Raw genomic sequence first — 27,383 nt, 5'->3', positions numbered from 1 at the left:
TCAGGGAAAGAGTGGTGCTTACCCCGTCCAGCTGCTGAGCCCTGGAGACTTCACTCCCCTGGCAGGATGAAATCCACAGGCCCCTCCTGCGTGAAACTGACATTGTAGTAGGGTGGTGTAGACCGAAGCTGTGTCCCCCCCCCCCCAATACCTAGGTTAAAGCCTAACCCACTCAGTGTTCTGTATTTGGAAGTGGGGCCTTTGGGAGGTTGATGAGGTCTTGAGGGAGGAACCCTTGTGACTGGGATTAGTGGTCTCATAAGAGAGGCCCCCAAGGACCCCCTCTCCTTCACTGTGAGGACACAGAGGATGGCTGTCAACCAGGAAGCAGATCCTCACCTGACACCAAATATCCTGGCACTGTGATCTTGCATTTTCCAGTCTCCAGGACTGTGATAAATTTGTTATTTTAAAGCCTTCCAGTTTGTATTTGTTTGATCAGTTGGAATGGACTAAGACATGGGAGACAGACATCCCTCACTGGCAGCTGTGAGCAGGGCTGTGACGGGCCCTTCAGTGTGTCAGTGAGCCCCTCCTGGTGCACCTCATCTCAGGACCCGAGTCTGTCCTTATGTTTTTCTCCTGGGGGCTCACGTGACCCTACAGTAGGCTTTTACCTTTCAGTGAAGAAAAACTTCGTGGCCTGGAGTCACGTCTGCTTCTTTTGTTGGAACTTTAAAAAACCTGGCATTTAATGATTCTTCTACAATCCATAAGGCTTATTAGTATTTCACCAGTATACATGGACACACACCTATACACACACACACACACAATTTCTCCCTTGGTACAGTTTTAGGTATATCCCACATATTTTGATATGCTGTTTTCATTTTCATTCCAAGTACTTTCAAATTTTTCTTTTGATTTCATCTTTGACCATGGATTATTTATAAGTGTGATATTCAGTTTCTGAATGAGGGTTTCCCACACATCATTCTGTTCTTGATTTCTTATTGAATTCTGTTATAGTCAAGGCCCATACCATGTATTATTTCTTTTCCCTTTATCAGGCCTTCTTTTATGGCCCAGAATATGCTCCATTTTGGTAAATGTTCTACGTGCATGTGAGAAGAATGTCTATTCTGTCCTCTTGGACAGGAAGTTCTATAAATATTATGTCAAGCTGGTTAAAATTGCTGTCTTCCACGCCTTTAATGATTATCTGGGAGAGTGTGAACATCCCAAAGTATAATTGTGAATTTGTCTCTTTCTCCTTGCAGTTCCATCAGTTTTTGCTTCATGTATCCTGAAGCACTGTTGGGTACATTAATGTGTAGGACTGTCATGTGTCTTTATTAATGAATCTCTCAACCAGCATGGGTCAGTTCATTCCCTGACTCTCTCAGAGGCAACAGGCAGCTAGAAAGAGGTTTATGCTCCAGAGGGGAGACAGCGCTGTGTAGGTTCCCAGGCTACTCAGAAAGGGCAGGGTAGCTTCTGAAGGTATTTCCACATCAGTGACACATTAGGGAATTTCTCTGTAGTCTGCTGCCTGAAGTATGATGTGGCTGAAGATCTCCCAAAGACCATCTCCATGAGGCTACACTCAGCTGTGGATCCTTCTATGCTGTGCAAGGTTGCAGAGGCGGCTGAAGATTTTCCCACAGTGGCCACACTCATAAGTCCTTTCTCTGGTGTGAACTATTTGGTGTCGAACAAGTGTGGATCTTTCACTAAAGGCTTTCCCACACTGGCTGCATTCGTAGGGCCTTTCCTGTGTGTGCACTCTCTGGTGACGAATGAGGTGAGAGTTACTGCTGAAGGCTCTCCCACATGCACTGCACTCGTAAGGCCTTTCCCCAGTGTGAACTCTCCAGTGATAGATGAGGCTGGACTTACGGCTAAAGAACTTGCCACATTTAGTGCACTCATAAGGCCTTTCCCCAGTGTGAACTTTCTGATGCTTCGTAAGAATGGACTTTTGGCTAAAGAACTTCCCACATTCATTACACTCATAAGGCCTTTCTCTGGTGTGAACTCTCCAGTGCTCAATGAGACTGGAACTGTGAGCAAAGGCTTTTCCACATTCACTGCACTCATAAGGCTTTTCCCCAGTGTGAGTTCTCCAGTGCTGAACCAGGCTGGAGTTGCGACTGAAGGCTTTTCTGCACTCACTGCACCTGTAAGGCCTTTGTCCAGTATGTACTTTCTGGTGCTGAATGAGGGTGGAGCTATTGCTGAAGGTTTTCCCACATTCACCACATGCAAAAGGCCGCTCTCCGGTGTGGACCTTCTGATGGCGAAGGAGGTGAGAGCTTTGGCTAAAGTCTCTCCCACATTCACTGCATCCGAAAGGCCGTTCTCCGGTGTGAACCTTCTGGTGCTGAGCAAGGTTGGAGTTGTTGTTAAAAGCTCTCCCACACTCACTGCACTCAAACGGTCTTTCTCCAGTGTGAACTCTCCAGTGCTGCATGAGCGCAGAGCTGCGACTGAAGGCTTTACCACACTGACTGCACTCATAAGGCTTTATGTGGGTGTGGACTTTCTGGTGCCGAAGGAAATTCGAGCTTTGGCTGAAGGCTCTTCCACATTTGCTGCACTTGAAAGGCCTTTCTCCTGTGTGAACTTTCTCATGCCGAGCGAGGTGTGACCTGTTATTGAAGGCTTTCCCACATTCACTGCATTCATAAGGCCTTTCTCCTGTGTGGATTCTCTGGTGATGAATGAGGGTGAGTTTGTGGCTGAAGGTTTTCCCACAGTCGCTGCACGCATAATCTTTAACTCCTGTGTGGAATTTCTGATGCTTCCTCAGTTTATATGGGTGACTGAAAGCCTTGCCACACTCTTTGCATATATGAGATGTTTCTCCAGTATGAAACCATTGGTCACTAATAAGGGCTGATTTCTCCTCTAAGGAATTTTCAACTCTTGGGCATCTAAATGGTGTCTCTTCAGAGTGAGTGCTCAGGTGGCTGAGGAGGACATTAGTCTTCTGGAAGGCTTTCCCACTGTCACTGCAGTTGAAGGGCTTCTGTAAGGACTGGACCTCTGGGAGCTGCCCAGAATCGAAAGGGTGCAGTGAGGCCTCCCTGCCCTTTGTGCTGCTATGTGGCTCCCCACTGCCATTCATGCTTGGGGGCTGGAGGAGGTCATGGCTGTCTGAGACATCCTGGCCACCTAACCCACATGTAATGGGCTTCTCTGACAGAGAGCCTGTTGAGCTCTTCACAAACAAGTCCCTGTCTCTGTTCCATTGGAAGGGCTTTTCTCCATTGTACTCTTGATGCTGGTGAAGATTTGCACCAAACCAAAACTTTCTTCCATATGCTAAACATGTGCAGGGAGTCTCCCCAGTATGCCTTTGATGGTCGTCCAGCTGCAAAATGTTTTTCAAGAGTGGCTCACACGTGTCACAGCTGTCAGCCTTCTGAATGGAAGGAGGTACACTGGGAGTCCTGACCTGTGCCACCACTTCTCCAGAAGCATTCTTCTCAGAAGGCAACTCCTCACCTTCCACCACAGGCCAACAGCCTGAAAGACGAGAAATTTCTGGTTAATGTGAGCGTTCCACTTAGTGAAAAGGGTGACTTCTTTAGAAATGTGTCACTGACACATACAGGAATGTTCCAAGGGTTTGCCGACAGGCCAGGTGGGGCAGAGTTAGAGTGAAAGGCTCACTTGCAGGACAGGGCCCTCACCAGAGGCAAGAACTCAGAGGCAAAGGACCTGAAAAGACATTTTTCAGAAACAGATATATATACACAGATGGCCAGAAAGTAAATGAAAAGAAGCTCAACATCATTAGTCACTGTGTGTACTGTGTGTGTGCTCAGTTGTGTCCGACTCTTTGCAACCCCATGCACTATAGCCTGTCAGGCTCCTCTGTCTATGGAATTTTCCAGACAAAAATACTGGAGTGGGTTGGCATTTCCTACTCCAGGGGATCTTCCTGAATCAGGGATCGAACCTACATCTCTTCCATCTCCTGCACTGGTAGGCAGATTCTTTACCACTGCACCACTGGGGAAGCCCATTAGTCTTTACAAAAATGCAAGCTCAAACCACAATGAGATACCACTTTAAACTTACCAGGATAGCTTTAAGAAAAAAAGATAACAAGTTTTTGATGAGGAAGCAGAGAAACTGAAACACTCATAAACTGCAGTGGGAATGTAAAATGGTGCTGCCAATTGGAAACAGTTTAGGAATTTCACTGCTATGTATTTACTGAAGAGAAATGACATATATCTACACAAAAACTTGTACATGAACATTTGTAACAGCCATGATTTTTTAACAGTCAAAAAGTGGAAAAAAGTCAAATGTCCATCAGCTGCTGACTGGATAAACAAAACTGGTATACCTATACACTGGAATATTTTTCAGCCATAAAAATGAAAGAAGTATTACTGATATATTCTATAACATGGATGAACCTCAACATTATGTCAAGTAAAAGCCAGTCACAGAAAACACATATTGTATAATTCCATTTGCATAAAATATCTATTAATAGAATAAGCAAATCTGTATAGTCAGAAAGTAGATTAGTGGTTGCCTAGGACTCAGGACAGGATGAGGGAGGATAAAGAGTGACTGCTAAAGGGTACAGAGTTTTTCCTTAGGTAATGAAAATGTTCTAAAATTAAAGTATGGTGACATTAATTTATTGAAAAAGTGAAAGTGAAGTCGCTGAGTCGTGTCTGACTCTCTGCGACCCCACTGACTGTAGCCTACCAGGCTCCTCCATCCATGGGATTTTCCAGGCAAGAATACTGGAGTGGGTTGCTATTTCCTTCTCCAGGAGATCTTCCCAACCCAGGGAATGAACCCGGGTCTCCTGCATTGTAGCAGACGCTTTACTGTCTGGGCCACCAGGGAAATCCATTTGTTTATTATCCTTAATTTTAAAAAATTGTATTGTTAAGTTCTGCCATAAAGCAAACTGCCTCAGTTATACATATGTTCTTTCTCGTATTCTTTCCTATTATAGTTTGCTGTGCTATACAGTAGGACCTAATGATTATCCATTCTATATATAATAGTTTGCATTTCCTAATTCCAATCCATCCCTCTCCCAACCCCCACCGTTGGCAAGCACAAGTCTGTTCTCTATATCTGTGAGACTTTTTCTGCTTTACAGATATGTTCGTGTTGTATTTTAGATTCCACACATAAGAGTTATCACATGGTACTTATCTTTTCTCCTTATGACTTACTTCACTTAGTATGATAATCTCTAGGTTCACCCACATTACAGCAAGTGGCATTATTTCTTTTTTATGGCTGAGTAATATTCCATTGTATACATACACCACATCTTCTTTTCCATTCATCTGTCGATAGAATTTATGTTGCTTCCATGTCCTGGCTATTGTAAATAGTGCTACAATGAACACTGGAGTAAACTTATCCTTTCGAATTGCTGTTTTTTCTCCAGATATATGCCCAGGAGTGAGATTGCTAGATCATATGGCAACTCTATTTTTCATTTTTTCAAGAACCTCCATACTGTTTTCCATAGTGGCTGCACCAATTTACATTCCCATCAACAGTGTAGGAGGGTTCCTTTTTCCACACGCTCTATAGCATTTGTTATTTGTAGACTTTTTAATGATGGCTATTCTGACTGGTGTGAGGTGATACCTCATTAGTTTTCATTTGAATTTCTCTAATAATAAGCAGTGTTGAGCATCTTTTTACATGCTTTTTGGTCATCCGTATGTCTTCTTTGGAGAAATGTCTGTTTAGGTCTTCTGCCCATTTTTCAATGGGGTTGTTTTCTTGTTATTGAGTTGTATGAGCTGTTTGTATATTTTGGAAATTAAAACCCTTGATAATCATATCGTTTACAAATATTTTCTCCCAGTTTCTAAGTTGTATTTTCATTTTGTTTATGGTTTCCTTTGCTGTGCAAAAACTTGTAAGTTTTATTAGGTTCCATTTGTTTGTTTTTATTTCTGTTGCCATGGGAGACGGACTTAAGAAAACACTGGTATGATTTATATCAAAGAATATTTTGCCTATGTTCTCTTCAAGGAGCTTTATGGAGTATGGTGATATTTATACACTGGAAACATGAAAACCCACTAAACGATATACTTTAAAAGGGTGAACGTTAAAATTGATTTTTGTAAAAAAAATAAATAAAAGGGTGAACGTTATAATATATATCAGTAAAGCCATTAAAAAAATGTCTCCAGGGGAAGGGGCAAAACCTCGGCATGGCCCCACACTAGATCAGCCAGCTAGGTAAAGTTGAGTTTAAAGGTAAACTGGTAAAGTTGAGCAGGACCCTTCAGGCAGACCAGAATGCCCGATCCCCAACCTCATGCTAATAGCATCCCCAACCTAATAGCTGTTAGGACTCCTCATGAGGATGCTCAGGGAGAAACAGGGGTGCACACAACCCAGGCCCAGCAGTCACAGCAGCTACAACAGGAAACCTGGGCAGGAAGCAGTGTCCTTGGTCCAGCTTGGGGCTGGGGAGAAGACAAAAGGCAGATGCTGGCCCCCAGGCCAGGGCAGGGCATGAGGGCCTTACCAAGTGAGGTCACGAGCTCCAAGGTCTCCAGCATCACGGTGTGGTACAGCTGCCTCTGGGCCTCATCGAGGAGCTCCCACTCCTCCCTGGAGAAGTGCATGGCCACCTCCTCGAAGGCCACCAGGCTCCCCCATGAGGAGACAGCAAGGCCAGGTGGCCAGTAGGTGGGCTGGAAAACAAACAAAACAGTCCAGCGGGCACATTCAGGCCCTTGATGTGCGACTCAGAGTTCTGCCACGTGTCCCACTGGCATCTCCTCTCCTCATGAACCCCGTCCATCCTCCCTCCACCCGCCTGCAGCTCACCCCCTCTGCAGGCCCTCACCTCCGAGAAGACCACAGGTGCTGGCCCCACTGGTGCCCTGCTCTCCTCACATTCCCACTGGCCACTGTTTTCAGACCAGTCCTAACGAGAGAGACAAAAGGAAGGTGTGTAGATGGATGCTGTTTGAGCTCTAAGTTGTCACATGACACCCCTCTCCCTACTAACCAACTTCCCTGTGTCCTTCAGGTCACACCTCGCAAATGTAAGAAAATCTGGGCTCTCTTTTCTTTCTTAAGCCTCTGTATCAGGGCTTATTCCCTACCCATGTACACATCAATCTTCATACCTCTACTTCCCACATCCCACAATACCATCGCCCCTGTCCCTGGCCATAGGCATGTTCCTCTGTACTCATTTACCACTATGCACTTAGCTTGCCAACAGAGGCAAGCAGGATCCGATGCCGACCTTGGACTGTCCTTGATTGCAAAAATTTCTCACTAACAGAGAGAGCCATCACCTCTCTAGATAAAGCCTCCCTTCTTGGCTCTGTTGCTCCAACCTTGCACCCCAGAACCAGGAGTAATAATCTCAAACACCGTTTTTCTCTTCCAGCTCTGACATTATGCATGCTGTCCCTTCACAAGTCATAGCTGTCCTTGCCCGTCCTAATACACAAATCCCTGACTTGCTTGTCCCCACTCTTGGCATGGCAACTCTTAGCTTGGGTTGAGCCTTTTTGTTCCTGATATTCCAGCAGCCTAACAAACCCCCATGGACGTAAGGAGGATGGTCACAAAACCCTGTGAGCTGTAGAAAGGTAAAACAATCTAAACTCAGGCCCCACTGTCATCCTACCTTACTTCTGTGCTTTTTTTTTTGTTTTGTATTTATTTATTTGGCTGTGCTTGTCTTAGTTGCATCATGCGGCATCTTAGTTGTGGCAGGTGGAATCTAGTTCCCTGACCAGGGACTGAACCCAGGTCCCATGCATTGAAAGCATGGAGTCTTGGCCACTGGACCACCAAGGAAGACCATGTGCTTCATTTTTTCATCCCAGGTCTACACTCTATTCAGAGGCTTGTTCATCATCCTGAATCCAGCTCATAGCTGCAGACAGTGTGCAAGCACAAGCCTCCACCCAGCGGACGTCTCTAGTCTTAAGCTGGCATGAAATACACTTGACATCTCAATCTGGCAGTCTCAATGACATTCCAAATATGATATGGCCAAAATACAGTTATTTTCCCTCTGAAATCTACTCCTCAAACCATCTTCCAAATCCGAAAAAACATTCAGGGTCAACCATATCTCCCTGCCACACATCAGGAAATCTAGTCCACCCTAAAAATTACATCCAGGAGCCAACCACTTCTCCTACCTTACAGGCACCTCCCTGCTCTAGCCACCAAAACCACACACCGGGACTACTGCAGTCACCTCCTCCATGATCTTCGGGCCTCCAACCTCACCCCACCTTCCAGTCTCTTCACCCAGCATCCACAGACTTGTTAAGATCTGATTCAGATCACCTCCTCCTCTGCTCTAAACTTCCCAGTGACCTGCACCACACTGAGAATAGAGGCCCAGCACCCCAGCCTCCCTTTCCGGGTCTGTCACCAGTTCCCTTGCTCTCTATTTCCACCAGAAGAAATGGAGATCTGTCGTTTCCCTCAACACTGTCACTTTATGCCCACCTCCAAGCAACTGGCACATGCTGGTCCCTGTGTCACGGGCACCTTTCCAGATCTTATGCCATGTGATCAGCTCCACATAACCTCTGGCCTAGGTTCAGGATGCCAGGGGAAAGTGACTCTCAAGGGCCCAGACTCATGTGCAGGCCGAGTTCGGGACGCCACCCACCATTCCCTAACAGACCCCAGGGTCACAAGGGCGGGGATCTCAGCAGGTGAAGACCTGTGTCCTCTCACCTGCCACTCACCTGCCCTGGGTCCATCAGCGACTCTGCAGGACCGGTCACAGCCTGTGAGCTGGGCGGGGCCGTGTCAGGCGGCGGCCGGGACGAGCCGGCGGGCTCACCCAACCCCCCACACACACACTGGGTGGGGTGACGCAGGTTGATGGTCGCACTCAGTGCTTCGACCGTCCCCAGGATGAAACGGAAGCTGCCTCCCCGGAACTTGGGACGAAGGCGGGGAACAGAAACCCAGGCTTGGGAAAGAGGGGCGGTGAGCCGAGGGTAAAAGGGAGTGCCAAGGTGCGAAGAGGGTCCCAGAACGTCCCCCTGGGAGCCTTCGCCTCACGTTCCAGGGCGTGTCTGCCGCAGCCCCACCAGGCACAAAACTAAGACTGCAATGGCGACGCCGGAAGTCCCGCCCCACCCTCTAAGGCCAGGCGAAAACGCCCGAATCCTGACCCTCACTGGCTCCAGACTCGTGGACGTCTGTGACGCTTTTCCCTGAGCCTATCGCTGTGCCGCCGAGTCGTTGCCTAGGTGATTAGGCAGGACGCACCGCATCACGGCTCACGCGACATGAACTACACTACCCAGAACTACCCTCGCCGTGCGTTTACACCAGTATTGACCAATGATAGCCTAGGAGATAGGCGTTTCCGGGACAGCCACACCTTGGAGGGCGGGACTTCCGTTCAGATTGTTGCTCCTCTGTCCTGCTACTCCGTTGGCCGCGGGCGGACGGACCTCGTTGATGGACTGTGGTGGTGTCCAGGGGGCTCCTCAGGCCCGCGGAATCGGGAATGGGTAGGTGCGACAGCCTAGGAGGTCCCGACTGTGCCCTCTATGTCCCGTGACCTCAGCAAACGTCCCGTCTCCCCGGGCTCTTGTGTCCTCGGCTGTCGGGGGACCGCCCGGTGCGGGGGTTGTCCTGCGGGTCGTCCGTCAAGGCCCGTCTGTGCCCGTGGCCGACCCGGAGTCGTCGCCCTGTGTGTCGTGTCCACTTTACGGAGAAGGGCCCCAGGCTCAAAAGCCACCCGTTCCGAGGTCATGACCCAGCATGGGTCATGCGGGCATGATAAGCGAGCCGGGTGAAGTAGGGTCTCCTGGCCTCCACCTGGGTGGACTCCGAACCCCGTGCCGCAAGTCCCCGACTGAACCCCAGGCTTCGGTGCTCAGGACACTGGGGCGTTCATAGGTGGCGGCCTGCATTTCAGAGTCCAGTGTGATAAAGTGATGGTGCAGGCGGAGGGATGTGCATATGCGAGGACTCGGAGGTGAGACTGGCCTGGGAGCATTCGGAAAAGTTCTGCCGTCTCCACTGCGGGTAAGCGACGTGTGAACATGGGAGTCCTGCCTCTGTTGACGGGCTTAGGATCCTGGGAGCCACAGATTTTCATTAGCAGATGGATGGCCGTGATCTGAGTTAGGATTTTGAAACTGCGTAAACACAGAGTTGGGCTGGGGGCTGGAAGCAGGCAGCTTCTTGAGGATGCTGCTGCAAATGTTTCTCCGGTGACCTCTCGAGAATAGAAGTAGGAGAGGTGGGAGAAATAATCAGATTTCCGATGCGTTTTTCAAAGTGGAGTCGGTTTTCCATGTACAAATGGAGAGTGAATGTAGTGGAGGATAAAGGACTATCCCAAGTGTTACAGATAAAGAATGAGATGGAGAGTGGAGGTTGGTAGGAGGAGTATGTTTGGCAGAAGAGTAGCAGTTGGATTATGTGGGAGTAGAGTCTGAGTTGTCTGGAGACCTCTAAGTGGACCTGACCCGCGTGCCCGTGAACAAACAGGAAAGTTCCATTTGGCCTCTTGATGTCTAGACTGCTCTGCCCTGGTGGCCTGGACCAGGGAATGTCCTGAGATGGGATTTTGGAAGGGAAGTCTCAGCTGTGGTTCCAGATGGGCCCTGAGATGAGTGTGGGATGTCCAGATGAAGGACCAGTAGCTGAGTGGAGGAGGGGGTGCAGAGAAGAGAAACTGTCCCAACTCCAATGGATGTGGGGACAGTGCACACCCAGGAGGAGGGCCCATGCCCTCAGAGGTGAAAGGGTGAGCAGGGGTGTCAGGGGATGGGCTTTTGGAGACCTAAGGGGAGGTGTGGGCAGGACAGAGACTGGGGGCCCAGGTCCAGGGCCCAGTGCTTAGATCACATGCTTGTGCCCCTTGCCTGGTGTTGCAGGACCCAGTGACTTTTGAGGACAAGAGCGTGTGTCTTTTTTGAGGAAGAAGTAGGTCTCCTTAGTGAGGCCTCTGCTGAGGTGTGGTGCTGTCTTCACCAGGTCAGGCTGCCATGTTCCCCAGGAGAGGCGCTGCTGACCCTTGTGCTGGCTGTGTCCTGCTGCTTCTCCTCCCAGACCACCGTGTAAACAACCACAGCGCTGTTTGCCTTGGGATCTTGACAGCCATGGCCCAAGATCAAAAACATCACAGCCTGAGTAGCACCAGATTGGTCACCTTGGTTGTTTTCTGGTCGGGTGGCCCAGTCCGGACCTGTGACGTTTCCCTCCCTCTGTCACCTGTCTTCCGGCAGCATGTGGGGGCTCCGCTTCATGGCGATGTGCAGGCTTCTCATTGCGATGACTTCTGTGGGTTGTGGACCATGGGCTATAGAGAGCAAGGGCTTTAGTAGTTGTGGTGCATGGGTTTAGTTGCCCTAAAACATAGGAGATCCTCCTGGACCAGGGATCGAACCCGTGCTGCCTGCATTGGCAGGCATTCTCTCAACCACTGGACCAGCAGGGAAGCCTGGCAAGTTTATGTTTAACTCCTTGGAAGCTCCCGAACTGGTTTCCAAAGGGTCTGTGCCTTTTTATATCCCCAGCGGCACTGTAGGACTGATCCAGTTTTTCCACCTCTTGCCAACACCAAGACAACTTCGTGGTGTCATCCTAGTGGGTATGAAATGGTATCTCAATGGCTTTTTTAAAAATCATGGTAAAATATACACAAGACTTAACCATTTTAACCATTTTTAAGTGTATGGTTTAGTGGCATTAAGTAAATTCAGTTGTGCTGCTTTAACCCTATTCTTCTCCAGAACATTTTTATTATCTTGAACTGAAACTCTACCCTTGAAGCAGTCATCTCATTGGGCTTTTGATCTACATTTTTCTCATGAACAATGGTATTTTCAGGTGTGTGTTAACAGTCTGTTTATCTTCTTTGATGAAATGTCTATTCAGATCTTTTCCCTATTTCTAATTGGGTTGTCTTTTTATCTTTGAGCCATAAAGTTCTTCATAGATTCTGTGTTTAGAATCCATATGTAAGTATTTTCTAAGTATTTTTTCCTCAGTCTGTGGCTCATTTTTTTTAACTTTTATTTTATTTATTTGTGTTTTTTATTTAAAAAAAAAACACTTTTTATTTTGTATTTGGGTGAAGCCAGTTAACAAACATTGTTGTGATAGTTTCAGGTGAACTGTGAAGGGACTCAGCCATACATATACATATCTCCCTTATTACCCCTGCCAAACTCCCCCCAATCCAGGCTGTGTGCTCATCTCTTAATTTTCTGAATGGTGTCTTTTTTAAAAAAAGATTTGTTTATTTGGCTGTGCTGGGTGTTTGTTATGGCATGTGGGATCTAGTTCCCTGACCAGAGGTCAAACCCAGGCCCCCTGCATGGGTAGCACAGAGTCTTAGCCATTGGGCCAGCAGGAAAGTCTCTTAATGGTATTTTTTTTTTTAATGGTGTGTTTTAAAGAGCAAAATTTTACATTGTGATGTTAAATTTTATACTCGTTGTCTAATATATTAGTTTTTCTATTTATATATTGTCTTTGTGTCATACCTAAAAAATTCTTTGCCTAGCCAAAAGTCAAAAAGTTCTCCTTTGTTTTCTTCTATAAATTTTATAGTCTTAGCTCTTACGTTTATGGTCTTTTTCATGGCAACTTTTACGTATAGTTGAGATAAGGGTTTGAATTTATTTTTTTTGCCTGTGACTGTCTAGTTTTCCCAAAACCATTTCCTGAAAAGGCCATCTTTCCACGTTATACTTTTGTTGGAAATCAGTTAAGGGTATTTTGGTCTCTTAAATCTATTTATCTATATGTCTGTCCTTATGACAGGACCACACTGTCTTGATTACCTTGGCTTTATAGAAATTTTTGAAGTTTAGTAAGGAAAGTGCAACTTTGTTTCTTGGCATGATTGTTTTCCCTATTGTGTTCTGCATGTCTATGATTTTAGGGTCAGCTCCTTAGTTTCTGCTCAGAATGTCAGCTGTGGTTTTGATAGGGATTGCACACTCAGAACCAGTGGCATGTGGGACCTGGGTTGGTTGTTCTGGCACCACCGGTGAAACATGGGTGTTCCATGAAGTGCACAGAGCCTGGCTGGGAAGGGTAACAGGCAGGGGAAAGGCTTCTCCCCAGGTGTGGGAGGCAGCGCCGTGAGGCCTCTCTGACCACAGCTGACCACTCTGGTACAGGGAGCTGAGCCCACCCTTTGCTCGGAAGCCTGAGGCCCCAAGGCACACCTGACTGCAGCTCTGATCTCAAGCCCCCCTGTTGGCTGAAGGGAAGGGAAGGGAATGTCTGAGTTCAGGGGACGAACAGATGCCTCAGGATGCTGGGGAGAGCTCAGGGAGACAGGCCCCAAGCTTGGCTCACTGCATGCCTGCAGGAGTGTCCTGCGTCCAGCGCTCAGCTTCAGGTCGACGACGGGGAGGGAGTGGAGAGGTGTCCTGAGAGCGGCCACAGCATGCTGTGCAGCGACCCCTGGGCCCTGCGCCTTCCTGCCTGGGGATCCCTGGGCTCCTGGTTTGCCTTTTGTCCTGAGTCACAAATGATAGCCCAGAATCCAACATTCTATATAGCTCTCTCCATGTATATAGAAAGAGTGGAGCTCATACATACCTATCAACTTTGAAGTTTGGGGGGGAATAGTCTTGAACCTTTATAAAATCAAAAGGCTCCACGTAAAACATGGATCTCTCACTCCTCTTGGAAAAGCAGCAAATGAGACCACCAAATGTGTACCCCACCATCCCTGCCTCTGTTCTGGGCTCTGCCTCAGTGGAAATCAGCAGATGATGAGGGCAGGTGCCCCCAGGCTCACTTGCAGTGCCGCCTGTGCCCCTGATATCTGGGCTGCAGACCTCTCAGCCCCAGGGCTCCTGCCTTGCGGTGATGGTCTTGCCGGGAGCAAGCCCGAGGAGGCCGCCTGCCTGCAGACTGTCGTCCGGCCCCGAGCAGCACGCTGCGGCTCACGCCTGCTCTCAGGTGGCCTCTGCACCCATTCTCAGGTCACGGTGAGCCTGCGCGGCCCCTCCCTGCCAAGCTGAGCCCTCCTTGCCTGGGGTCTGCCAGCAAGTGTGGCAAACGTGACACGCCACAGCCCTCCCGAGCTCAAACCCAGTGTGTCCACACTCATGTGGGGTCTTAGTTGGCACACTAGGGCTGGAACCTGTGTCCCCTGCATGGAAGCATGGAGTATTAACAGCTGGGGTGTGTGTGTGTGTGTGCGCGTGTGTGCGTGTGCGTGCCATACTCTGTCATATCCAACTCTTTGCGACCTCAAGGACTGTAGCCTGAGGCCCCTCTGTCCAAAGGATTCTCCAGGCAAGAATACTGGTGTGGGTTGCCATTTCCTTCTCCAGGGGATCTTCCTGGACTAGGGATTGAACCCATGTCTCCTGCGTTGGAGGCAGATGCTTTACCATCTGAGCCACCAGGGAAGCATTAGCTGCTGGACCACCAGAGTGTGTGTGTGTGCGTGTGTGCGTGTGTGTGTGTGTGTGCGCGCGCGTGCATGCGTGTGTGTGTGTGTGTGTGCGCGCGCGCGTGCATACGTGTGCACTCCAGTCGAACCCACGTCTCTTACCTCTCTTGCACTGGCAGGTGGATTCTTTACCACTGGCGCCACCTGGGAAGCATTAACTGCTGGAACACCAGGGAAATCCCTAAACTCTATTTTTTTAACACGGACATTCTTTATTTCTGGCCAGTGTACCCTGTTCTTTTCCTTACTTTCTTCAATTTAACTCTGAATTGGCAATAAGGAATTTAAGTCTGAATTTTGCAATAAGGACTTCATGATCTGAGCCACAGTCAGTTCTCTATCTTGTTTTTGTTGACTGTATAGAGCTTCTCTATCTTCAGCTGCAAAGAATATAATCAGTTTGATTTTGGTGTTGACCGTCTGGTGATGTCCATGTGTAGAGTCCTCTCTCTTGTGTTGTTGTGTTATGACCAGTGTGTTCTCTTGGCAAAACTCTGTTAGCCTTTGCCCTGCTTTATTCTGTACTCCAAGGCCAAACTTGCCTGCTACTCCAGGTATCTCTTGACTTCCTACTTTGACTTCCTTCTATGCTATCTTTTTTAGTTAGCATAGAAATCAAGTTAAATCATATATAAGCAAGAATGACTTCCCTAGCCCTCAATATGTGAACATTTCTTCCTTTAACATCTACCAAAATAAAAAGTGCACTCATTCTTGATGTAACAAGTAGCTGAGTAGGCAATGCTTAATTTTTGTATAAGTATACTTATGGTAAGCAGGGCTTCCCAGGTGGCTCAGTGGGTAAAGAATCTGTGTGCAATGCAGGAGATGCTGGTCTGATCCCTGGGTTGGGAAGATCCCCTGGAGGAGGGTATGGCAATCCACTCTAGTATTCTGGCCTGGAGAATCCCATGGATGGAGGAGCCTGGCGGGCCTCAGTCCATAGGGTCGCAAAGAGTCCGACACAACTGAAATGACTGAGCATGCATGGTAAGCAGACTAAAGCACCATCCCCGCCAAAGATGTGGAGGACTTAATGTCCAGAACATGTTGTTACAGGGCAAGAGGGAACTACGTTTAGATGGTAGGTGGAAATAAGGTTGATAATCAGCTGACTTTGGGACATGGAGATCATTCTGGATTGTCTGAGGTTGGCAGGATGGGAGCAAACCTCGTAATAACAAGGGTCCTTATAGTGGAAGAGGGAGGCATAGAGACGGAGAGAGATCAAGTCAGAGTGATATCATGTGAGGAAAACTCAAGTTGCCTTTGCTGGCTTTGAAGACAGAAAAAGCCAGGAACCAAGGAATATGGGCAGACCCTGGAGTCTAGAACAGGCAAGGAAACCCCTTTTCCCCCCAGAAGCAATGCAGCCCTGCTGAGGCCTTGGTTTTAGAGCAGCTGACATGAGCGTCAGACCTAGGACGCTCTTAGATTTTTTTTTTCATTCTTAGATTTAAAATATCTGTGTTGTGTTTTTCTGCTTTCAAGGGCTCATGTGATTATACTAGACTAACCCAGGCAATTCTGGATAATATGTCCATCTATGGGCCACGTCAGGTAGCGTGTTAATAGGTTCTGAGCATTAGGGTGTGGACGTTCTTGGAGAGCCGTGGTTCTGCCTACCATGCTGAACTCACATGGCTATTGCGTGTGCTCAGTCACTCAGTCGTGTCAGTCGTATCTGACTCTTTGTAACTCCATGGGCTGCAGCCCTCCAGTCTCCTCTGTCCATGGGATTCTCCAGGTAAGACTACTGGGGCGGGTTGCCATCTCCTCCTCCCGGCTGTCTTCCCGACCCGGGGATTGAACCCATGTCTCCTGCATCTCCTGTTCTGCAGGTGGATTCCTTACTGCTGAGCCCTTGGGGAGACTTCCAGATTGACATGGCATTAGATATCTTCAAATAAGTGCTGTGCCTTCCCTGGCAGTCCAGTGCTTAAAACTCTGCACTTCCACTGCAGGGGCTTTGGGTTCCATTCCTGGTTAGGGAGATTAGATTCCCTCATGCCATGCAAGGCAGCCAAAAAATAAAATAAAACAGATGCTAAAATTATAAAAGCAGAAGTTTCCACAAAGAAATCTGAAGGTCTAGCTCCTCCAGGAAGTACACACCCAACAGAAGATCCTGAAACTGTGTTTACCTTTCCCGCTTTCCTTTCTACGAAGCTGTGCCTCTGGGCCCCAAGCCTGGAAAGCCATGAAGGTTGTGACTGCTGAAGTCACCAGGAACCCAGCCTGGGCAACAGGAGCCTCCCTGGCTTTTGCTGGTGGGGTGACAGCTGTCCGGAATATGGCTCAGAAGACTGCAGGATTCAGGACAGCTTCAGCTGCTCAGTGACCTTGAGCATGGTGTTAACAGATACGAGTTTGGCCCCTGTAGGTCTCATGGCCTGTGCCCTTGCCTACTGGGCTCTGGCGTACCCTGTTGCCTGTTCCCTGTGTCCTGCCATTCCCCATCTACGTAGAGTGGACCGGCCCCTGTCAGCCTGGAGTGGTGATTAGAGGGATCTGGTTTTTCTGGCCTGGCACAGAAAGATGGCTCATCTCCAACTGGTGGCCACGCTAAGATGCGCCTGGTTTGAGGGACCTGCTTCCTTATTCTCAGAAAGCTGTACCCCTCAGATCCTGTGATTCCGCCTCAGGTAAGCTCTGGGCACACAGGTGACTCTTGAGATCCTGGCCACAGTGCTTTCCCTGGAGGGCCTGAAGTTACAAGACCTTTCGGACCACATGAGGACAGAGTGCCTCCCCCGCCCTCCCACTCTGTCCCCAGAGGCACGTGGACATTGCTGTCACCACTGAGAATCTGATTCCTCAGCATCCTGGCAGTGACCCATTTCTGTTCTGCCTTCTGGGCCACAGCCGTGGCTCCAAGGTGATGTAACCCTTCTGGCTTTATTGTCACAGAATCTGGAGCATTAGGAAGGGAGTTGCCCCTGGGACATTCCAGTTGCCCCCAGCAGAGTGAGCCTGTCCAGGAAGCCTCCCCCAGCACTGCCAGCAGACCCTCTGTGGGGCCCTTGGCCAGAGAGGGTCAGTTCCCAGCTCCCGTGCAGTTAGGGCCTAACAAGTTCCGACTCTTTGCCACCCCATGTCCATGGAATTTTTCAGGCAGAATACTAGAGTGGGTTGCCATTTCCTTCTCCAGGGGCTCTTCCTAATCCAGGGATCAAAACAGTGCCTCCTGCATTGGCAGGCAGTTTCTTTACCACTGAGCCACCTGGGGAGCCCCATATCATGTCCCATAGCTATGTCTTTCTTTTAAAGGTTCTGTTTAAAAGAACCCCTCTGTCCTGTTTCAGAGGGACCAGCATGTGCAAAGGCTTGGAGGAGGGTATGCAGGACACCTGAAGTCCTTTACCACAAAGTCCCAAGGGAGAAGGATTCATGTTAGGCCTTTATCCTGGGGGGGATGGGGGTGGGGAAGGGGTTGGGGAGACATGATTGGAGGAGTGACTAGATCTGACAAGACTCCCTTCTGGGACTTCCCCAGTGGTCCAGTGGTTAACCACCCGCCTTCTATTGTGGGGGATGCAAGTTTGATCCCTGGATGGGAAAATACGATCCCTCATGCTGAGATGCAAATAAGCCTGAGTGCCACAACTGCTGAGCCCACGTGCTCTGGAGCCCACAAGCCACAGGGAAGATCCCGTGTGCCTCAAATAAGACCTGACACAGCCAAATAAATAAATACATGTTAAAAAAGAGCATCCGTTTGACATCCACATGGAGAAGGGAGGGGGACTGGGTGAAGGTCAGGGGAATGGGCCCTCTTGAGCCTCTACATGTGACACATTCCTGCCAGGCCCTTCAGTTCAGCTGCCCCTTACTGGTCAGCAGAATCATTCTCCCCACCGAAGATGTCCACAGACTGCTAACCTGCCTGAGGGCTACCACGAGGCCTGGAGTGGAGGTGGGTTGCCATCTGTACCAGTGGGGTCAGTCTCACAGTCCAGGACCACCATGCGGACCCTGAAAGTTGGAGAGCCCACCCCAGTGACACATCTTCAAAGACACCTGGTTGTAGTAGGTAGAAGCCGTGTGCCCGGGGACGTGGCGGGGAGCCTCCCGGTTCAGCCCCAGCCTCCATTAACACCAAAGGCAGCTGAAGTGGGGGTACATGTAGAGCCCCTCCCCAGTGCAGAGAAGCCCCAGAGAAGTTACATGACACATCCACCAGCACGTTGACAGTGCTGAGGCCAATGGTAAAAGGTCAAAAATTGGGCAGTGGCCCAATTCCTGATAATCTCACCCCTTTCCCCAAATAGTTGGAAAAACCCTTCCACTCGTTAAGTCTATGAAGTTGCCCAGCCCATAAAAACTAATCACTCCGTGTTTTGGGTCCTCTCGCTTTCTGAGATGGCCCACACTGTGGAGTGTGTTTCTCCCATGGTCGTTCTGGCCTTTTGAGGCTGACTGCATTCTATCTGTGGAATGTGTTTCTAAATAAATCTACTTCTTACCTATCATTTTTGTATCTCACTGAATTCTTTCTGCGATGAGACATAAAGAACCTGAACTTCATTAAGTCTGGAGACCCGGTGTGTGATCTTAATTAAATGAGCATGGGTTGGAACTTACTTGGCAGTCCAGTGGCTAAGACTCCGTGCTTTCACTGCAGGGGGTGCAGGTTTGATCCTTGGTTGAAGGGATCCCTCGTGCTATGCCATTCAGCCAGGAAATAGAAAAAGACCTTGTGTTCGAGTCCCAATATATGGGTTTAGACTGGATTTGTAGTCCAGACACGTGGGTTCAAGGTGCACCTCAGATGGGACTTGAGTATTCTTTGTGTACAAGAACGGCAGGAAACATGTTCTACCCAGATATACATTAGATGTTTTTCAGTTTCAAGGTAAGCAAAATTTAAGTACAGATACTAATTGTAATATTAAAGAAATCACTCCTGAATATTCATTGGAAGGACTGATGCTGAAGCTGAAGCTCCAATACTTTGGCCATGTGATGCGAAAAACTGACTCACTGGAAAAGACCCTGATGCTGGGAAAGAGTGAAGGCAGGAGGAGAAGGGGACGACAGAGGATGAGATTGTTGGATGGCATCACTGACTCGATGGACATGAGTTTGAGCAAGTTCCGGGAGATGGTGAAGGCCAGGGAAGCCTGGCGTGCTGCAGTCCATGGGGTCTTAAAGAGTCGGACATGACTGAACGCCAAAATGGATGCTATCTCTTGCATTACAAGGACTTACAAAGAATATTAATAAAATAGACTGCTGGACGGCCGTCTACTCCACTTCCCAGCGTCCCTCGCGGTGACGCTTTGCCGTTGCCATGGAGACAGCCCCCCCCCGCCGCCCGCCTGCCCGCCGTGCCTGCAGACAGGCGGAAGCCACGCCCCCCCCCCCGAGGTCTCTGCGCGTGCCTCCGCAACGCGCCACGGGCCAATGAGAGCTCGCGAGATTGGACTTCCGGCGCCTGGGACTGTCACTTGGCTACCGGTGTCCGGCCACGCCGGTGACGGCCGGAGAGCGCAGCGTCGCGGCCGGCTTGGCTGGAGGGTCTTGTGACCCTAGGCGCGGGCAGCGAGGACGCGCGGGAGGAGACCCGAGGCGCGGGCGACGGAGCCAGGAGGCCCACGGCTCGCAGCTGGTCTCAATTTCCCGGGTGCCGCGTGGGCTGCCGCCGAGCCGCGCACTCTCTGGTCTCCACGCAGCCCCAACGCGGCGCCCTTGACGAACGGGGAGAGTAAGTCCCGCGTCTGGGCGTCCGCCCTTTCTGCAGGTTCCAATGGCGGCGGCGCCTGCGGCAGCGCAGCCCGACCAGACTCAGGTGAGGAGCGAGAGCCCGGGCGCCCCACCCCACCTTGCCTCTTCCAGGGACCAGAGCCCCGAGCCGGGGAGGCACTTCACCTGATGTCTTCCCTTCGCGCTTCGTCCTAGGCCCTGGTGTTCCGGCCGGTTGGGCGTGCACGCGTGGGATCCCCACTTCTTGCAGCTAAGGGGGTGAGGTGTGGATAGAATTTCCGAGGGGACGGTGCCCCGTGTGCAAAAGCTGGGAGGGAAGCCTGAGTGTAGGCGCTTCCGAAGCTGAAACTGCGGGACCAGGAGAGGATATGTCCGAAAGGACAGGCCGAGGAGTTAAGACTATCTCAGGGCTCTAGGAGACTGGACATGCTTTAAGTCACCAGTTTTTAGGTATCCCATCGTTTTCTGGATGGAGGGCAGCAGAGGGGGTGGCGCTGTGCAGGGAGCAGGCTGCGGCCAGAGTCCGGGCAGTGAAGAAGAGAATTCTGTGCAGATACGTTGATGTAGCAAGTGCGATGTGCGTGAGTGCCCAACGGAAGGGCCATTCTAAGGTTTTCCTCCGGAGCACCCAACAGGATGCAGGTGCCTAGCACTTTCACAGATCCTCCTTGGGCAGTGGGGCTAGGATTTGGGAGCTGGTCCTGAAATTGAAAACCCTTGATTACATCCTTGCCTTGGGACTGTGTCAGTGACAACTGTCACTCAGTGGGACAGAGCGGGGGAGAGGGGAAGGAGGTGCTGTAGACAAAATTAGGCATTTGAAGGGAAAGCAGGTTTAAGGGTAAATTGGGAAGAGTCTATGGTATCTTAGAGTGGAGGTGTCACATGCACCTGGAATTGTAGCTGTCCAACGACAGTGTCCTGGTGTCCTGAGCGAGGCCGAGCCTGGGAATCAAACGGAGGAGGAGGGGATCTCATGGAGTCAGCCAGGGACAGGCATGGATACTTAGGGCTTTAGGGAGATGGAAATGGCTGGCAGTCCTGGGGCTCTAGGGGGAAGTCTGGCAGGTGGCTGAGGGAAAGGAGGCAGCAGCCGAGTGAGGAGGAAATAGAGGAGGTCTGACTGTGGAGGGAGGAGGGAAGTGGCTTCTGTGTGCCCACTAGGTCCTTGGGATCTTGCCTGTGGCGGCTGCAGGGGATCAGCCAGCCCTCTGGTTCAAAGAGCAGCCTGGAAATGCTGGGAGCGTTCAGCAGGAGAGGCACACCTGCAGGGCTGGGCGTGTCCTGGGGGCTCTGCTGCTGTTGCTCGCAGTTACTTGTGCAGGAGCAGCGAGGGCGCCTTTGGGGTGGGTGAGCGTTTGCAAAGGCTGGAGAATGGGTGGGCACGAGGGGCTTCCCTTGGGGGTTCCTCTGGCTTCCTCATGTAGATGGCTGGGCGGGGTTAACGAGGCATCTACGGCCCCGATAAGGAAGGCGGAGGGGCTCAGCCAGGTGAGGGGCATTCCACCTGCAGAGCTTCGTGGGGCGGGGGGGGGGGTGGGGGGTGGGTAGCAGCTGAGAGATGTGTGCAGAGGTAGCCTTCAGGACAGAGAGCTGGGTCTTGGGTCACACAGCCGTAGCTTCATCGTGTCCACCTTCCGACTCCGGCAGGGTCTGATGGCCTTTGAGGACGTGGCCGTGCACTTCTCCCAGGAGGAGTGGGGGCTCCTGGATACAGCCCAGAGGTCTCTGTACCGCCGGGTGATGCTGGAGAACTTCGCCCTCCTGGCCTCGCTGGGTAAGCTCTGGGTCCCCATGCAGAGCTTGGTTGTTGCCAGGCTGGGCTGCCAGCACTAACCTCTCATCACCTGGCAGCCTGGGAGCAGCCACGTGCCCGCTGGCCGAGTGTCCCTGTTAGCTGTGGTGTCTCAGCACTCACTCCCCTGCTGGTGCTGCCAACACTGTTTTCCTCGCTCGAGGGAGGAGGTGTGACCCTGCCCTGGGGTGTGCCCTTGGCCTCCTCATCCTCACAGAGGGTGCCGTCTGCGTCCAGCTAAGCCCCGGCCCCTCCGTCTGCCCCTCACTCGCCCGTCTTCTCCCGCAGGCCTGTCTGTGTCCCGGCCCCATGTGGTCACGCAGCTGGAGTGCGGCGAGGAACCCTGGGTTCTCAGTGGGGTGGACGTGACCCTGCCCCAGGATGCCCAGAGGAGGCCCTGCCGCGGTGAGTGGGGCTCGGGGAGCTGGAGGCCAGCCTGTGAGCCGGCTTCGTTCGCCTCCCTTCCAGGACACGGTCCTCTCTGGCTTCCCGCCAGCCTGACTGTTCATCTTCAGCCTCTTCTAGAGGCTCTGACTTTGGCCGTCCTTGAGGGTGGCTCTGGGGCCACCCCCAGGCTGTGGGGAGACCTGCCCAGAGTCCCACCCTCAGCCAGTTTGTGTGGCCTCAGACCCTCACTGTCTTTCCTCACTACCTCATCCGTGAGGCCATTTATTTAAGGACACATGGTCTCTTGAGCACTTGCGGTGGCCAGCTCCATTCCAGGCCCTGGGAACACAACCTTGCCCTGATCACTTCTGGTCTTGCCTTTGTGGGGCTGACCCCGCAGGGGAGAGGCAGTCAGTAGGTGCTAGGGCTCAGGCTGTCAGTACCAGAGTTGGTGAGTGTGAGGAGCAGAGCGGCCCGGGAGAACCCCAGGGCCAGCTCCATGACAGAAGGGAGTCAGGCCCCTGTTCCTCCCCCTCATCCACGCTGGGGTTGAGGGTCCCCTCGCCGACCCGCACGGCCCGCCCAGGCTGACCCAGTCCTCCACCGTTTCTGTGCCTGCAGGTTCCCCTCTTCTGGCTGAGAACAGTAATGTTTCTGGAGAAGCCCCATTCCCTGGGGCTTTCGGGGATGGCTCCCTTCTGGCGACCGCCAGTGTCCTCCCCACCACGGGTGCCTGTGAGCACAGGAAGATCCCGGAGGGTCGGCGCAGCATCTCCCCGTCTCGGGAGAGGAAACCCACCGGGGTGTCTGTGATCTACTGGGAGAGGCTCCGGCTGGGGCCGGGCAGCGGCGATGCCAGCGTGAGCCTCCGGCTGACCTCTTCTCTGCGGCCGCCGCCTGGGGACAAGGCCCTCGCAGAGTGCCCCGCGCCCAGTCAGCCGTCTCGGGTGTCGGAGCGGCGGAAGCCCTGGGCACGCGACGCCCCCGGGGGAGCCTTCTCAAGCGAGCCCGGGGCTCCAGGAGCGCGAGGAATGGGCCCGGCCTGGCGCGGGCCGCCCGGCTGGACCGAGCTGGGTGAGGCACTGCAGCCCGGGCCCGGCCTCCTCTCCGGGGAGAAGCCCTTCGAGTGCAGGGCGTGCAGCAAGGTGTTCGTGAAGAGCTCCGACCTGCTCAAGCACCTGCGCACACACACTGGGGAGCGGCCGTACGAGTGTGCGCAGTGCGGCAAGGCCTTCAGCCAGACGTCACACCTGACGCAGCACCAGCGCATCCACAGCGGGGAGACGCCCTACAGCTGCCCGGCCTGCGGGCAGGCCTTCCGGCACAGCTCGTCGCTGGTGCGGCACCAGCGCATCCACACGGCTGAGAAGGCCTTCCGCTGCGCCGAGTGTGGCAAGGCCTTCAGCCACCGCTCCAACCTCAGCCAGCACCGCAAGATCCACGCGGGCGGCCGGCCCTACGCGTGCGCGCGCTGCGGCCGCAGCTTCTGCCGCAACTCGCACCTCATCCAGCACGAGCGCACGCACACTGGCGAGAAGCCCTTCGCCTGTGCGCTTTGCGGGGCCGCCTTCAGCCAGGGTTCGTCGCTCTTCAAGCATCGGCGCGTGCACACAGGGGAGAAGCCCTTCGCCTGTGCGCAGTGCGGCCGCGCCTTCAGCCACAGCTCCAACCTGCGGCAGCACCGGCTGCTGCACACGGGTGAGCGGCCCTTCCGCTGCGCGGACTGCGGCAAGGCCTTCGCCAAAGGCGCCGTGCTGCTCAGCCACCGGCGCATCCACACGGGCGAGAAGCCCTTCGTGTGCGCGCACTGCGGACGCGCCTTCCGCGAACGCCCAGCCCTCTTCCACCACCAGAGGCTCCACACCGGCGAGAAGCCGGCGCGGCGGCCCCGAGCCGGCCCACGCCCCCCGGCCAGGCCGCCTTCAGGGGCATCGCCCGAGGGCGCACTGGGGCGGGAGGCCGGGCGCCCCGCCACCTCGGGCCCAGCCACCATGCTGAGGACCACTGAGGCCTGAGGGCGCGGCCCGACCTTCCCCGGCCGGTGGTTGGGCCCTTCCGCGCATACAGGCCCGGTCCTCCGCAGAGGCCTCCACTCTGGAGGAGCTTGGCGCGGGCACTGGGGTTCCTCCTGCACCTGGTGACAAGCTCTGCCGCTTGTCGGCCACAGCCCACCCCTCCAGCCTCAAGCGGTCTGGCTGCAGAAAGAACGGGGGAGGCCAGCAGGGTGTTGCCGGTTCATGTGTGTCTTCACTGTGGTACCGGAACGGGAGGTGCTGGAGGGCGTGGAGGTGGTCCGGAGACATTTCCGAGGTTTCCACCCAAACTGGAGGCTTTGTAGGAAACTGCTGCACCCCTGCCGCCAGAAGATCCCCCACTCCAGGTCTCAGTTCAGCCCGGACTTCCTGGGAACCGGCCCGTGGACAGGAGGCCTTGTGGGAGGCAGCTGTTGGCTTTAGGAGCAGTGGCTGGGCTCTGAGCCTCAGCTCCGGCCTCCGGGGAAGAGAAAACATTGAGGCTGCAGACGGCAATCTGCAATCCCGGCAGGCTCCCGCCAGTCCCGCCTCTGCCTGAGGAGGTTTCTCCTGACAGCGCTGAGGGGCTGCTGTGGCTGGGGTCCCCACCCCCCAGAGGAGGCTGAGGTGCAGAAAGCTCGCCCCTTCACCCCACACTTAGCCTGCCAGCTTGGAGGGTGAAGCCTGACTCCTTGCACGAGGCCGACCCTCAGGACAGGGGAGTCCCCAGGGAGCTGGGGGAACAAGGTGCAGAGTGCCAGTTCCCCGGCTGTGCTTGTTCACTCAGATTGTGGTCCTGGTTTAGCTCCTGTGTCCTGCCATCCGAGCTTCTCCAGCCCCACTGCCCTGACGGGAGGTGGCCACAGCAACAGGTTCAGAGGAGGCGGGTGGGCCACTTGCCTCTGGGATCCAGTGCCGTGTGCCTGCCTGTGCCCCCTCATGGGGCAGAGGACTTGCCACCACGAGGCTGTGTGGGGTGCCCTCCTGAGACCCCTCCCCAGGGTGCCACAGCCCACGCGGTAGGGACACTGAGGCAGACAAATGGGCTGGGGGCCCGGTTGGCTTCTTGTGGCCTTCCACCTGGGGCATCTCCACCCAGGGTCTCACCTCCAGGGAAGTTAATGGTGCATTTATCGGAGGGGGGAAAGACTAGAAGTTATGGCTTGGAGGTATGTTTTAAACTCTTGCATGGCACTGTGCAGGTCTGCAGCCTCAGCCTCCAGGTCGTGGTTCAGAAGGTTTTGATAATACAGAGTCCAGAGAGACTCCCTAATAAAGGTTTCTTTTTAGAAACGTACAGAGTTGGCCTGAAGTGGGTTTCATCTCAGTGTGATGCACACATGTTGTCACACAGCTGCAGGGCCCTGGCTTCAGGCCTGGTCCCTGTGAGGGGCCGCAGGGTAGAGGTGCAGCCTGTCTGTCCCCGGGGCAGTTGGGGACCCAGATGGGGTGGGGCTGCCTCAGGCTGCAGCTCCGCCGGGAGATGAGCCCTTGTGGGTCCAGACCCTGGAATCTGAGGCTGTGGCCACGTGTGACCCAGAAGGTTGACCACAGCCCAGTGGGTGCTCCAGCTCCATCACCTCAAGACCTCAAAGGTGTGAGGTCAGAGACATGACCCCCTAACTCTCCACCTGCTGCTGCCCTTGAAACCTCACAAGTCTGAAGGAAAGGAGACTTGGAGGTAGGGAGAGGGGTCACACAGGGCCAGGCTCCCCAAGACTCCTCAGGGGCAGGTCCTCTGAGCCAGTGTCCAGCCGTCTTGGGCCCAACTTCTCTGCCCTGGTCCTAGCCTTGGCCTGGCTCTGTCTCATCTTCCCCTAGGCTGGCCTCCATGAGGGAGCCCTGAGCAGGTCACATCAGGGTTTGTTGGCGTGGCTGTGAGATGCAGGCAAACTCCACAGCTTACAAACGCTGTGGTAGGACCCTGTTGAGTATCAAATAGGTTCCCAGAGAATCAGTCACATGCAACCTTTGCTGCATCTCAGAAGAAGCTCCTGGAACCTGGTTTCCACCCTGAGCCCTGCTGAACCCTCAGACTAGGCCTGGTGCCCTGTCCAGCCTCCTTCCTGCTTCACTGAACTTTTCTTGCCATGTGGTTGGCTCCTACTACCCCAGTTCCTCCACCCTCCTTGAGTCCACCCTCCCAGTACCGAGGGGTGGTCAGAGGCTCCAGCCCTGTTTCTGTAGGGACAGCAACCATAAGTACCCCCCCTGCCCCCATGTCTTGGCCCCAGAGTTGTCCTCCAAACCTTTGTGGTCATGTTGGGCTGTGTCCTGCCAAACTGACCCCTCTGCTTAACCCCGAATGTGTTATGACTGTAAGTTTTTGTGGACTTTCTGGGTCAAGATGATGGACTTACTTACATGCATCTTACTCGGTCCAGAAACCCACTGAAACCACAGGCAGTGTTTGAAACACTAACCCTTGGGAATTTCCTGGCAGTCCAGTGGTTAGGACTCCAAGTTTCCATTGCTGGGGGCCCAGGGTTCGATCCCTAGTTGGGGAACTAGGACCCCACATTCTGCGTGGTGGGGCCAGTAAGTAAATAAAACACAAACCTGCAAGTAGGAGGATCGTGAAAGAGGAGGCAATGGCATACGGAAGCTAGAAGTGGGTGGAAATAGAGGAGCTAGTACTGATTTGGGGAAAAGTCGAATACTGAGTTGGCGCTGGCGGACGTGCAGGGTGGTCCCACCAGGCTCACGCTGTAGAAATCCAGAAGGCTTGAAAACCAGCAGCCCTCTGGAAGGGTAGACCCCCAAACAAACATGACTGAGGGAAAGCTCCTGAAGAGGCTGTTAAAGCTCCAGCTCTCTCCACACGGTAGATGATGGAAGAGACCTTTCTTTGCAGGACTGATCGAGTTGAAGGCACGTCTGAGAGTCTGAGGATATAGATTACGGGACAGTTTCCTCATTAGTAGATGGGTGCCTGCTGTCCCCGCACACCCGCAGGGCGCTCAGTGGTAGTCGAATGACGGATCCCAGCGCCACCCTCGCTGGAGAAATTCCTGGGGAAGGCGGAGAACGCCCATGGGTTAGGCCAGCCTTCCCGTTAGATCCCTGCTTCCCCCTGGGACTCGGA

The 27,383-nt window shown here is 52.7% G+C and overlaps 2 protein-coding genes and 2 non-coding genes across 11 annotated transcripts; 2 read left to right on the top strand and 2 right to left on the bottom strand.

Annotated features, from left to right (window-relative positions):
• Window positions 1–659: 659 nt before the first annotated feature.
• On the bottom strand, window positions 660–9,149 carry ZNF132 (zinc finger protein 132). 2 transcript variants are annotated; one of them, XM_070451595.1, is made up of 4 exons: window positions 8,694–9,149; window positions 6,812–6,892; window positions 6,488–6,656; window positions 660–3,474 (listed from the first exon to the last, which is right to left on the bottom strand). In XM_070451595.1, exons 1-4 carry the CDS (start codon window positions 8,706–8,708, stop codon window positions 1,550–1,552), a joined length of 2,190 nt encoding a protein of 729 aa, XP_070307696.1. In that variant the 5' UTR covers window positions 8,709–9,149; the 3' UTR covers window positions 660–1,549. The 2 variants fall into 2 exon arrangements, with proteins under 2 accessions (XP_070307696.1, XP_020755343.2); XM_020899684.2 differs by lacking the exon at window positions 6,812–6,892 and having other exon boundaries at window positions 8,694–9,144.
• A 185-nt stretch (window positions 9,150–9,334) lies between these two features.
• Window positions 9,335–25,595, top strand: ZNF324 (zinc finger protein 324). 7 transcript variants are annotated; one of them, XM_070451603.1, is made up of 6 exons: window positions 9,381–9,993; window positions 10,951–20,189; window positions 20,300–20,362; window positions 21,755–21,881; window positions 22,188–22,304; window positions 22,908–25,595. In XM_070451603.1, exons 2-6 carry the CDS (start codon window positions 20,148–20,150, stop codon window positions 24,299–24,301), a joined length of 1,743 nt encoding a protein of 580 aa, XP_070307704.1. In that variant the 5' UTR covers window positions 9,381–9,993; window positions 10,951–20,147; the 3' UTR covers window positions 24,302–25,595. The 7 variants fall into 7 exon arrangements, with proteins under 7 accessions (XP_070307702.1, XP_070307704.1, XP_070307703.1 ...); XM_070451604.1 differs by having other exon boundaries at window positions 9,923–9,993; window positions 19,323–20,189; XM_070451602.1 differs by having other exon boundaries at window positions 9,381–20,189.
• On the bottom strand, window positions 14,282–14,354 carry TRNAW-CCA (transfer RNA tryptophan (anticodon CCA)). Its single transcript has one exon. It is a non-coding gene; the product is annotated as a tRNA-Trp (tRNA).
• LOC139030098 (small nucleolar RNA SNORA30/SNORA37 family) lies at window positions 20,751–20,880 on the top strand. Its single transcript, XR_011482411.1, has one exon. It is a non-coding gene; the product is annotated as a small nucleolar RNA SNORA30/SNORA37 family (small nucleolar RNA).
• Window positions 25,596–27,383: the final 1,788 nt, after the last annotated feature.

Source organism: Odocoileus virginianus, chromosome 20 (assembly GCF_023699985.2).
Source record: "Odocoileus virginianus isolate 20LAN1187 ecotype Illinois chromosome 20, Ovbor_1.2, whole genome shotgun sequence".
In the NCBI taxonomy this organism is placed as follows: Eukaryota; Metazoa; Chordata; class Mammalia; order Artiodactyla; family Cervidae; genus Odocoileus; species Odocoileus virginianus.
This window is presented reverse-complemented; position numbering and strand designations above follow the sequence as displayed.

Coding starts and splice junctions, on each gene's coding strand:
- ZNF132 (XM_070451595.1), bottom strand. Junction 6,657..6,811: donor CACCTGTGGTCTTCTCGGAG/GTGAGGGCCTGC, acceptor TTTGTTTTCCAG/CCCACCTACTGGCCACCTGG. Junction 3,475..6,487: donor GGAGCTCGTGACCTCACTTG/GTAAGGCCCTCA, acceptor CTCGTCTTTCAG/GCTGTTGGCCTGTGGTGGAA.
- ZNF324 (XM_070451603.1), top strand. CDS start 20,148: ATGGCGGCGGCGCCTGCGGCAGCGCAGCCCGACCAGACTCAG. Junction 20,363..21,754: donor CACTTCTTGCAGCTAAGGGG/GTGAGGTGTGGA, acceptor CGACTCCGGCAG/GGTCTGATGGCCTTTGAGGA. Junction 22,305..22,907: donor CCAGAGGAGGCCCTGCCGCG/GTGAGTGGGGCT, acceptor CTGTGCCTGCAG/GTTCCCCTCTTCTGGCTGAG.